The sequence below is a fragment of the Tympanuchus pallidicinctus genome, unplaced genomic scaffold, assembly GCF_026119805.1.
Source record: "Tympanuchus pallidicinctus isolate F22 unplaced genomic scaffold, pur_lepc_1.0 scaffold12, whole genome shotgun sequence".
NCBI lineage: Eukaryota > Metazoa > Chordata > Aves > Galliformes > Phasianidae > Tympanuchus > Tympanuchus pallidicinctus.
The window spans coordinates 16,621,068-16,632,754 of record NW_026294637.1 but is presented as its reverse complement, the minus strand read 5'-3'; the positions used below and the strand labels follow the sequence as shown (position 1 = coordinate 16,632,754).

Genomic DNA, 11,687 nt, shown 5'->3' with positions numbered 1-11,687 from the left:
CTTTTCAACTCTGACTTCAGTGATTCTGCTGCAGGAAAAACAGCTCAGAGGGATAAGTCATTTTACTATGCTATTTCATGGTATTAGAAATGGGAGGAGCATAGCCAAGGCAGGGAGTTTTGTAATAACATTCATCTTAATCAAAGCTAAAGTACCTACTGCCCAAAGGAAACAACACTTTCTAGAAAAGGCTGAGGTATGATCTCTCAAAAACCTAAGTTCTGGTTTTATTTGGAAGCATGATGGTGTATGTCATTCTGAAGCACATACAGGCCACTATGCAGATTAAGGTTGTAGATCTGCAAGTTGTTACTTACATAAAGCTGAGCATTAAAAGAATACTAGCCTATTGTAGAGTAGAGGGAAAAGATTATTATGGAGAAAGAACACTTGATATACAAGAGGAATACAGCTAACAGGGTTGCAACATGCAAAGGTAACCATACAAAGAGAGCAGGGACTTGAATTTATTTAGAGATTCTAGATTGGTTGAAGAAGTACAACAAAAAAAAAACAAAAGGTGAAGTTCTATTTATTAGAAGTAACTTCTGCTATGTTTTATTCTATGAAATTAATTTTTCAGTATGAAAATATTTACATAAGACACTACTCAACTTCTACCAGTATTGTGAGAGTCTTATATAAATAGCATCAGTGAAATAAACTGAGAACCTTCAAAGCACAAGGAAACATACCAACTCAGTTGGTTCTCAGCTGTGTGACATTTGCTTTATATATAAAGACAAGAACACAATATAAATTAGTTACAAAAAAAAAAAAAGTGATACTGACAGCGCAGCAACTCAATTTGCTGAACACAAAGACCACAAGCAGTGGCTATTACAGCCATGCAGTTTTCATTGTGAAAATTTACATTTTAGGCAATATCAACTCCACCTCAATTTAAGATGTCTGACACTGTACACCTGTTCTTGGACCATCCTCATCTTCTTCATATACTTCTCCTCCACTGTTACGGTAGGTTTGCTCGCTTGGGTCAAAATCTTCAAGATCTACTTGATCCATCTCATCTGTAATCATGACATCTTCTCTTGGAGGAAGTAGAGCCTCCAGCATATTCAGTTTCTCCCTTGGAAGCCAGTGCTGCTCTGGAAACTGGACCTAGGATTTATTTAAAATGAAGTTATTTCTGATGGTAATAATTCATTTGCTGCAGTAAATAAGCAGTTGCTTACCAGAAACTGTATAATTAAGCTGCCTCTGTCCATTGGAGATTTGTAGATAGGCATCCCTTCATTGTAGATACACTTCAGGTCACCGTGTTTTATCACTTCACCTACACAAAAGTTGGGAGTTGTTTAATGTGACAGAAATTCAACTATCAAAAGCAACATTTAGTTTTCTAGGGACTAGGGAAAATCGTGGATTGAAGAGTACTAAAACCAAACTGAATAAAAGGAACACTGAAATAAGCTCCTTCAGAGGATTTCATCTACTGTAAAAAATAAAGTCAACTAATTCAGTCTGGTGGCTGTGCTAAGAGAAGCAGATGATCTAATACAGTTTATAAACTTAAATCCCATAATTGAAGTAGAGATTTCGTAAGAAGCATTTGACATCTTTAGCTGTAATTCCACATGCAATATTTAGTTGTCACTCTTCAATCCTGAATTAAATTACTTCAAGCATAATTACAGTTTGTTGCAGCAGCTGATTAAGAACAGACAGCATAATCAAACAAGCATTTTGTATGTCATCAGAATTCTGAAGACCTACCTGGTCTAGATGATATGACAAGGACTCTGTTATCAAGAGTTTCAATAGTCTTTTTGAAACCACATAAAGCCTCTGAGAGTTGAATTCTCATTTTTGTAACTAAGTCATGGCCTCGTCTCTGAAAAACACCATGATCCTTTTGATCGAGCACAATTATGACATCACCAGGCTCCAGATCAGGCTCCTGATCACCTTCTCCATGAAACACTATCTTTTGACCATCTTTCATACCTACAGGAAAAGAAAGCACTTTATTCTCTGCAGACCTATCGGACTGGGAGTAGAGAATACAAAACAAATACTCAGTTCTCACCTTTGTCAACATGAACTTCTATGATCTTTTTCTCTCTTACAACCTTACATCCATTGCAGTTGTCACACCTGTCCTTTGGATTTATTCTTTCACCTTGGCCTTTGCATTCTGGACACACAGTTTGGATTTGTTGTACCATGCCAGGCCCTATCTGCTGAACAAGAACTTGCATTCCTCTTCCTTTACACACAGGGCACTTCTCTATTGCACCTCTCTTTCCACCATAACCTACGGCAAGAAGTAGTTAAAGATATTTCAAAGACCAGAATTAGTCTAAAGTAGTCCAGCTAAAACTCACTGACTTCAGGAGAACCTTTAGAGTAACTCAGAGTCCTTCTGTAACATATTTCCAGTGTAATTATATATAGTTTCTATGACAAACACGCCTCACAAATTAAACATTTCTACATAAAGTAGTCAAGGTACCTATGCACTAATCTTTCCCCTCTATCCCCCAATACATTTTTGTTTTCTATTATCAACATACAGCATTCCAGAGCTGAATATTCCATAAACACCCTGGAAAGAACTCGCTTACAAAATATTTAATTAAGTACTACAACACAAGACTGCATTAAGTTTAACCTCAAGACCAGACAGCATGATACTTAAGAGCTGTAAAATGAGTTGCATAATTGAAGCTAGCCTTCTACCCACAATGATTCAAGGAAAAAAACCCAGCTAGCTATTAAAGCTTCTAATTAAGGTATTTAAAAACTCCCTGAAAGTTATAATCAAGTCCACCATTAGATCAATAGCTTAACACCACTGTGTTTAGGAAGACAGCCTTGCTCTTGACTAAGCACTGGCATAAAGCAGTGCAAAGAAGCAAGTACAATGATAAACATTCAAGAAAAAGATCCACTTTGCTGTTAATCTTCCACTACATTCTTTGAAAGAATCATGAAATAAAAGGTGTTTGAAACCACTACTTATTTTACCTTCGCATTTCCCACAAATAACATTTTTTTGCAGTGCCAGTTTCCTTGTAGCACCATTATATAAGTCTTCAAGAGATACACCTAGCTGGTGCACAACATTCTTGCCTTAGAGAAAGAGAAAAAAAAACAGATTAATTCTGGTTCAGCAACTCAGAAGACTAATGCTTATTTAAAGACTCTATACTTGTTCGTACATGCAGTCTCACTAAAGAAACAGAGTTAATTCCAGACTTGGAACAGAGCTCAGCCCCTTAAAAGCAGGTGCTATCAGCTTCCACTGAGCAGCACCCACTTAACTCAGAACATAAAGTTTAGCTGTAGTTAAGCAAAGCATCATTAACACCACTCTATCCCTACTCTTGCCCCGATTTCATAAGCTTAACTGAAAGGAAAAAGATGCAAGGACACTACCAGCTTCAGATCTACTCAATTTAGAAATGCCTATTAGGCCTACCTACGTATTTCCATGCCACTTCATAGCATAGTTTCAAAATCTTTATAGCAAGTTACTACTCGCTCTTCCAGCAGACACTGGAAATGAAAAGAAGCGATTGTGCTTTGGCAGCATTATATGCTCAGCATCACAATTTCTCTCAAATCTTTTCCATTTAGATTTAGAACAACTCCAGCTTAAGTTGATGGTGTCCTTTGAAGCAAGTTGCCCAAAGCACATGAGCAAGTGAGGCACAGATTTGGAAAGCAGATAACTTAAAACCCATCTGCTAGCCATCTCAACCACCATTTTCCCCCACCCCTCAAGATTACCCTCACCCATTTTAACAACAAAAAAAAAAAAGCACAACTCATCAGAAAGATTGCTAATATCTACATCATGTTATCTACTTAATTTCACTACTAGAATAACTAATATTATAGTTCATCTATTGTTTTAGCTAGTAAAACCCATACTATGTGCACTTAGCAGAACAGCAGTACTACAGCACGGGTGTTTTATGCTTAAGTGCATGGTTAGAGTTTCTAGAACTTGTTTAGAACTGTGTACCTCTTCTCTCTCTATTCATTCGGCCTCCACCACCAAAGAACATGTCAAAGATGTCCATGGGTGAAGAGAAGCTGCCGCCACTCAGGCCTCCTTCTTTAATAGCCTGCTCCCCACCCTGGTCATAGAGGTCCCTTTTCTTTGGGTCCGACAGAACTTCATATGCCTGGGATATGAGTTTAAACTAAAAAGAAAAAAGAAGCTCTGAACAACTATGACCAAGAGGAAAAATAAGCCTCTCATATACAACTGAATCTTCAGACTAAGCTGCTGTCACACAATATTTATTCCTTTCCAAGAGGAAACTCCCTAAACAAATAAGTCACAGCCCCTAATACACTTTAGTCTATGAAGAACAGCTCCTGTCTCCCTCCCACCCACCAAACGTTACAAGTGAACTTAATTCAGAGTCACATCCAGCTTACAAGCATATGCTAACTGCCCCTTTGGCAATCATTGGTTGCCGTCATTATATACTCCTAACACATTTGTTAAGAAAGGGGCACCACATTATCCCTGTCCCGAGTGGCTCCCCGATGGTCAGTGGCCAGTGCTAGTCATTCTAGAGCTAAATGGAGATCCTTCATAGGCACTGCACTCCTACAGCCAACTAGAATTAAGCAGGTACTTTTAACTTTGATTGACAAGACACTGGTGTTCTACTCATTACACATGGAAAGACTTAAAATAAAAATCAAAACATCATCCTCATAAAAATGGGATTATTTTTGAGTAATTCCAAGGTTCCTATCACTAAAATAGTAGACAAATTAAGTCCAACTACTTTTGAACACAATTTGCTATTACTGAGATGACGAGCTCCGGAGTGAGCATCATTTACTTATGGACAGGTCAACTGGCGGGCCAAAATTAAAAGCAGATGTTAGCTGAGCCCACATTACTACTTCACTAGTTTTAGTACTCTGAGTTAGTGTACTAGATGCACAGAAACTGAAGCTTCCTTTCCAGCAGCGAGGTATCATCAAACCAATTCACAGACAGATGAAGCAATCATCCAAGTTTGATTGGCTTTCCACAGTCTTCCAGCTGCGATGCTCGTTCCCACACAAGACATTAAGTTCAGCGGGTCTCTATCAGTGCCTGGGGCAGCTCTGCCGGAGGGTGCTCGCGGTGTAAGCCACAGGACGGCAACCCCATCCGCCAGGATGTGCTGATCTCACGGCAAGCTGCCCGGCAGCATGGCACCGCGAGGGCACCAGGGGCTCTCCTGGCTCTGCCGGTTTTAAAGCATCGCTCCTAGAACGGGACTCAGGCCGACGAGCGCAAGCAGAGGAGTAAGACCCGCGATCAACGATTCACCCTCTGCAGCAGGACGGCTCCCAGAGCAGCCCTGCGCTCAGCACTACCACGACCAGGTTCTAACAAAGGCCGCCCCGGGAGCCGCCCAGCCGAGCGCGGAGCCCAGGAGGGCCGCCCTGCCAACACGGGGACCGCCGCCACCCCCCGCGGCTCGGCCCGCTGCCTACCCGCTCGCCCTCGCTGGGGTTCTTGTCGGGGTGGTACTTCAGCGCCAGCTTGCGGTAGGCGCGCTTGATCTCCTCGGAGGAGGCGGTGGGCTTCACCTGCAGGATATCGTAGTACTCCGTCTCCTTCACCATGGTGCTCCGCGGGGACGCGCCACACTTACAAAGCTGGAACAACTACGGCGCGTCTAAAGGCCGCAGCCGCTCACCGCCGCCCGCACCTCAACACCGCACAGCACTCAGCAACCTCAATGATGGCCGGCGCTCCGCCTCTTCCGCGGCTTTTATAGCGGCGCCGGCCGAATCTTCTGGAATGACGCCGCGCTACGTCACGGCGCTGGAACGGTCTGGAACCCGTGCGCGTGACGTCACTGCGGGGAGCGGAGCGCCGGGCGGCGCCTCAGGGGGCGGGAAGGTGGCGTGGGGCGGGCCGAGCCGAGCTGCGTGTGGGCGGGACCTTGGGGGGCGGGGCTGAAAACTCAAGGTGATTAATTTAAGTTGTTATGAGGTGGTGCTTCGGTTCCGTGAGGGGACGCTGTGGTGGGTGTGGGTGCTGTGGTTGTAGCAGGGCTGTGAGCAGCCCGTTTGTCGCTAAAAGCAGTAGTTAGTGAGTGCTGTCCCAGAAGTGTGGCACGGATGAGGTGCCTTTATCTTTGCTTTCAAATACTTGTATTCTCTCTGTTTCCGTTTGTTTTTTTTAACCTCGTTATTTATTGAGGGAATTAGCAGAGTTGGTGTTTTGAGGCAGAGTGCGTTACCTGTGCTGCTTTCATGGAATCATAGAATGGTCTGGGTTGAAAAGGATCACAATGATCATGTAGTTTCAACCTCCTGCTATGTGCAGGGTTGCCAACCACCGGAGCAGGCTGCCTAGAGCCACATCCAGCCTGGCCTTGAATGCGTATCTTGTTAATAGAGGACAGTGCTCTGTCTCTGAAGTAAAGTACACACATCCTCTTTTCTAGTACTGTGTAATGGAATGGAGTGGGAATCCTTATCTCCATACTCTGTAAGAAAAGTAGTACAGCCTCTTAGCATGCAGGCACATTTCTCAGCAATTGGAGCAGCTGTTCCTTTCTCTACTTGGCTAGCCTGGTGTGGACCTCCTGGTGCACTTGTCTCCTCAAATCTGTAGCTCCAAACTAGCAGTTGCTTCTCTGTTTTTCAGTTGAATATCTGATCTCTCTTACTCTTTCCCTTCCTTTTCTTCCCACTGCATGTAATACTACCAACTGCATTGTCAATTTTTACTTACGAAGTACTAGTTTGCATGCAGGTATGCACAGCAATGAGAAAAAGCACAGAAGCTCCCTTCTTTCCAAAAAGGCAGGACTGGGAGCTGGAAAGAGCAGGGGTAATGTGATGGCAGCTCCTGCTGCCTGCTTTGTTTAACCCTCAGAGGACTCTACCTTTGTTTTTTGAAATGGATCTTCATGCTGCTAGCACAAAACTAGTCAAAACAACACCTCCCATCTGGCCTTTGCAGTGTTCATTATCTTTATAGGCCTCAACAAGTATGCATTTTATTTTTCAATCTCTACTGTATTAAATACTCATACAATCCCTTTGTTTTCTAGCTGTGCTGTGTGTCATAAATCATGTCTTCTGAGCTGTGGAACCGTTACTGAAAAGAGCGTCCTGTCTCCTGGTGACACAGGTAAGAATACAGTCTGTTAACTGAAACTCAGTTTCTTTGAGCACTGCTGATTTTTGTAAAGGTTCCCAGAAGGACCTGTAAGAACTCAGGGGCCTGAGGCCTTGAATTTCTGTTTTCAGGTGCACTGAAGTTTGCTGCTGTACTCTCTCACAAAGGTGGAATCTGAATCATAACAAACTTTCTGTCCTGTTGAGCTGGATTTTTTTTCCCCAGGTGAAGCAGGTATCAGGATTTCTACAAATGCATCAGGGAAATAACGTTTAAATAACACTTCTAACCGATCATTCTTAGTTAAAATATACTTTAGAAAGACTATATAAAACATAACAGTCTAATGTAGTGGACCTTACGTGGTGCTAGAGTTCTTTGCACAGATATAGTTGTTGAAAAGGATATTCTGTGCAGAAGCCAGAAAGAAGAAAAATGCTTTTCTTCTTGGTGAAAGGTAAAAGATTGAAATGATGGTGTTTGCTTTATGTTGTTAGGGTGTTACAGTGAATGACTAGCATCTTTAGAGGATTTTTCAGAGCTGAGTTTTAATTAAGTGTACTGTAACCTGCAGAAATTAATTTTATGTAACTGTAATACAGCAGAGTAAGGACTGTTACCTTAGTACTGCTTTGATTGGCTAAAGGCAGCTTATCTTGAGGTGGTTTATGCCTATAGGAAATGAGACTCAGATACAACTGAGCGAGTGAACACCTGTAAGGCAATATCAGATGGCAGGTGACCTGTGGTCCAATCTACACTTACTCTCAGAAGGAAGCAATATAACTGTTTCTAGATATGCTTGTCCTCAGACCAAAACTTGTTTTGACCTTACAGGATGCTCTCTCCAGGTGCTCAGAATGGCTCTCTCTTCTTTGTGTGTATTGATGCCTACTTTTTTTTTCCTCTCACAATTATCTTCTTTAATCACTACAAGCTGTAGTTGAAAACAAATCTCAGATTTGTTATAGATGCTGTGACTCCAGAGGCTTTGCACAAATTGATCTGTTTCTTTTTTCTAACTGTGAAACAATTCCTTAGAATGCAGAGTGCATTGTTCAGAAAAGCAAAATGCAATTCTTATTGCTGTGGCGTGGTCAATCAGAGAAAATATTTTTACAGGTATGGCTATTGGAAAATTTAGTTATTTAAATATGAATACATGGCAGCTAGTTACATTTATGAGTAGCTACAATTTGTACATATCTTTGGTATGTTTTGGGGCTCAGTTTAAGACTCAGTGGAAGAATAGGAGAAGTCATGTTTAGAAAGACGTTTGGGTTTAGAATTCTGAGACCTGCTAGCATTTAAAGGTAATTGCTGATTAAAGTGCTTTAGCTAAAAATTTTGAGGCCTTTTTAAGTTTATGATACATATATATGTGCATTTATTTATTTTTAATATGAAAATATTTTGTGTAAAGTCTGTGTCTAATGACAGTAAATGCAGTTATCAGCCATCAGCAAAGAACATCCAGAATTAGTGTACTCCTCCACTCATCTTAAGTTTGTGGTGAGGCAAGCACTCTTGCCTTTAAGGGAGAAAAATGAGAGTGCACAGCTCTGGGCAGGTTCATGTTGCCGTAGCAGCGCTGTGAATTAACCCTGAAATGTCCTGTTCCAGAAATGAATGGGGTGCCATGCCCTGCACCCGCTCTGAGGCTGATCTCTGCACTGTGGCTGAGTTACTGGCTGTGGTAACAACACTGCTTTGTTCTGGTGTCTGCAGTATTTCTGTTTGGCATCTTGTGACAGTGTAGGGTTGCAGTGACAGTGCATATATCAGTCCCTAATTCCTGGCGGATTCCAGCCATGATTGTAGAGTAAAGGACATAAACAGTAGGTGAGCCTTATTCACTTCTTAATTTCCTTCATAGCTTTGTAAGCCTGCCTGCCTTCAGAAAGCTCACCTATAGCCTGGAAAAAGAGGCCCGTTCCACTGCAGCAGTTCAGGCTGTGAATTTGGTGCAGTCTTGTGCAAGTTGCAAGCCAGCAACTTGTAAAGAAAAAGGTGACTGTGCTAACAGCATCATATAAATTGCAGCATGTAAAAATCATTGGAAGGTGAGGTCGTTCCTTACTGAACTTTTACAAGTTAGCATCATTTACTAGGATTTACAATTTGAAGCTTGAAGAGTACTTAGAAATGTACCAGGACTGCAAAGACAACTGAACTGTAGAACATTCTCTTACAGCACAGCATTCATGGTTTCGTAGTTAAAATGACAGGATTGTTTGTAGCTGACAACTGCAGGAAACTTAGTTTGACAGTCATGAGAGCTTTCTGTTAAACAGTATGTAACACACATTAATATCAAATTGTGTTGTGCACAATTAAGCATTTGTGCATGATGCAAGATACTTTGGAATAAAATACTATTCTTTCTATAAAGCTTCTACAAAGTTTGCTGGTCTTACATTTTCCTAATCAATGTGGCTTTGTACCACTAAGCAACACTCTGGAGCGTGTTTTGTGGCTCTGAGAGCAAGTGGCATGGCACAGCTCGCATCCCTCTCTCCTCCTTTCAGAAGTGTAATCATTAACACAGCCTTCCAGGAGCAGCCCCTGGCTGAAGTTATCCCCTATATCTGTGGGTGTAGAGTAGGGAAGTACCAGTGGGCTCAGCTTGAAGCCGTCGCAGGGAAGCTGCTCCCGGTGGGAAGGTCAAACTGTTCCCTGGGTCTTATTTATTTACTGGCAGAGAAGTAGCCAAAGTAGCCAAACTGGGCTTACTGCATCCTGGGAAGAAACTGGAGCTGTGTAGAAACGCCTACAGTATTCAACAGGTCTGCGTTGGTGTAGGCAATGAAGTGCTAGTAGTTGTAATGCCGGGGGAGGTGCTTGGCTGTTGCTGTGCTGGGTTTCATAGGTATAACTGACTTCAGGGAATTACCTAATGTAATTAATCCGTGTTTTCCTCAAAAAAAAAACCAAACAATTTTGTTGAGTGCTCTTTTCTGGAAATCATGGTAATAAAAATAAGAATTGCTTCAACTTGTGTAAACTAATTTGTTAGAAGTCGTGTCAAAAGAGAAGATTTGCATTTTAAAGCATTGTAGACTCATTAAAATTCTTCTCATGGATAATTAAAGAGAACTGGATTAAAAGGAAAGTTTAACAGTAAGCGGCTCACAGCACTGCGACATTTCAAGCATGTTAAAATCAGAAAGAAACAGCTTTTGTGGCTGTAGTCTCCTCCTCTTGCATTACGTGTTGTTTTTTCCAACAAATAACCAGTTACCATCAGTTTCTTCTATTGTCCATGTTGCTTATTTATGCCCGACCCGCACAGTTCTTCAGCATATTTGTGACCGGCCTCAGAGGGTGTGTCAACATGCCTAACACTGGGGAGACTCTTAAGAAAAATCTACAAGATGAAAATGGGTAAAGTAGCTCAATTACTTATGTTAACAAACTGATTTTTGGATATTTTGGAACCTCACTTTCTCTTCTATTACCCGGTGGATCCATGAGGGCCTTGCATGCCTCACAAGGGCTCAGTCTAATGCAAAATTAGAATTATCCTTGAATGAGATGAAATGGTAATGAAAATTCTAAATGGTTTTATTCTATGCTGACTCCTAGTTTGGCATTAGTCCTAATTCAGTATGAACTGTGTTGCTTATGTCCTACCTGCATATATTAAATTATATGGTGTTCATTTTCTAGCACAGAGGCTCTTAGCCCCAGAAGTAGGCTCAGCAGAAGTTTGTGCATAGCAATTCTTACAAAAAGTGTATTTAATTCCTGTGGCTCTGCTACTCGGAGCTCAACAAAAGTGTGGAATACTAGTTAAAAACACTGGCCAGCTACTGGAGTACTGTGCTCCAGCAAAATAAATTATTAATGTGAGATTGCAGGCCTTCTCAAGTAACAGAAGATAGCAAAGTTCTGGAAGTCAAGAAAAGAACAGTCGTGCTGCTGAGCCATTCCCTCACGGGTCTCCAAAGGATAGAGCAGTATTGAAAACTGCAAGTTCAGAACTGTCTGCTCTGCACATGCTACCATTCATTTTGTGTGCTCTGAATTGACTGAAAAAACATCCTTGTTGCAGCTATGACTGTAAGTCTTCCCTGCAGAAATGGAAGGGATAAACTTTAGGTGATGATTTGCCTTTATTATTGATCTTCCTATCAGTGGCAACAGAACTTAAACAGAAAACCCATCTCTTAGATCAGGAAGTAGGGAACTTAGTTTTAGAAGAGTTTATTTCGAAGTTGATATACTTTCTTATATGAAACAAACCATCTCAGCTGCTCTTTTCTTTTTGTCCATGGCAGCAGAGTTTTTGAAAATACTTATTTTAATTATAGAAGAATGAATGATGCAGGAAATGTTTTAACTTCTGCTTATTTTGTCAGTATTGCTGAGTAGTAATTATTGATTCCTACAAACATATCAGGCACGCATTTGGTTGTTAAATCTAACTTCACTTTGATTCAGATAAGAGCTTGCACGTTACATCACTTGGAAGATTTGCTTGATGTAATTGGATTTCTTGCTTCTGGAGTGCTGAAGTATTTAATGCTAAAGTTGACAATTTTTAATGCACCTCAAACTTGTAAGA

The 11,687-nt window shown here is 41.3% G+C and overlaps 2 protein-coding genes across 6 annotated transcripts in view; one reads left to right on the top strand and one right to left on the bottom strand.

The window, feature by feature from the left end:
- Nucleotides 1–452: 452 nt before the first annotated feature.
- Nucleotides 453–5,728, bottom strand: DNAJA4 (DnaJ heat shock protein family (Hsp40) member A4). 2 transcript variants are annotated; one of them, XM_052671529.1, is made up of 7 exons: nucleotides 5,479–5,728; nucleotides 3,995–4,175; nucleotides 2,992–3,096; nucleotides 2,051–2,278; nucleotides 1,738–1,968; nucleotides 1,197–1,297; nucleotides 453–1,122 (listed from the first exon to the last, which is right to left on the bottom strand). In XM_052671529.1, the coding sequence occupies exons 1-7, from the start codon at nucleotides 5,608–5,610 to the stop codon at nucleotides 904–906; spliced, it is 1,197 nt and encodes a 398-aa protein (XP_052527489.1). In that variant the 5' UTR covers nucleotides 5,611–5,728; the 3' UTR covers nucleotides 453–903. The 2 variants fall into 2 exon arrangements, with proteins under 2 accessions (XP_052527489.1, XP_052527490.1); XM_052671530.1 differs by lacking the exon at nucleotides 3,995–4,175 and having other exon boundaries at nucleotides 5,479–5,594.
- Nucleotides 5,729–5,854: 126 nt separating this feature from the next.
- The window catches only part of ACSBG1 (acyl-CoA synthetase bubblegum family member 1), a 33,493-nt gene continuing 27,660 nt past the window's right edge, over nucleotides 5,855–11,687 (top strand). For 2 of the 4 annotated variants that reach the window (XM_052671525.1, XM_052671524.1), the window contains exon 1: nucleotides 10,394–10,504. In XM_052671525.1, the coding sequence (XP_052527485.1) occupies nucleotides 10,455–10,504 (50 nt within the window). In that variant the 5' untranslated portion in view covers nucleotides 10,394–10,454. Of the gene's footprint in view, nucleotides 5,891–6,260; nucleotides 6,571–7,052; nucleotides 7,133–10,393; nucleotides 10,505–11,687 lie in introns of those variants that run through there. The other 2 variants (XM_052671528.1, XM_052671527.1) reach the window with 2 other exon arrangements.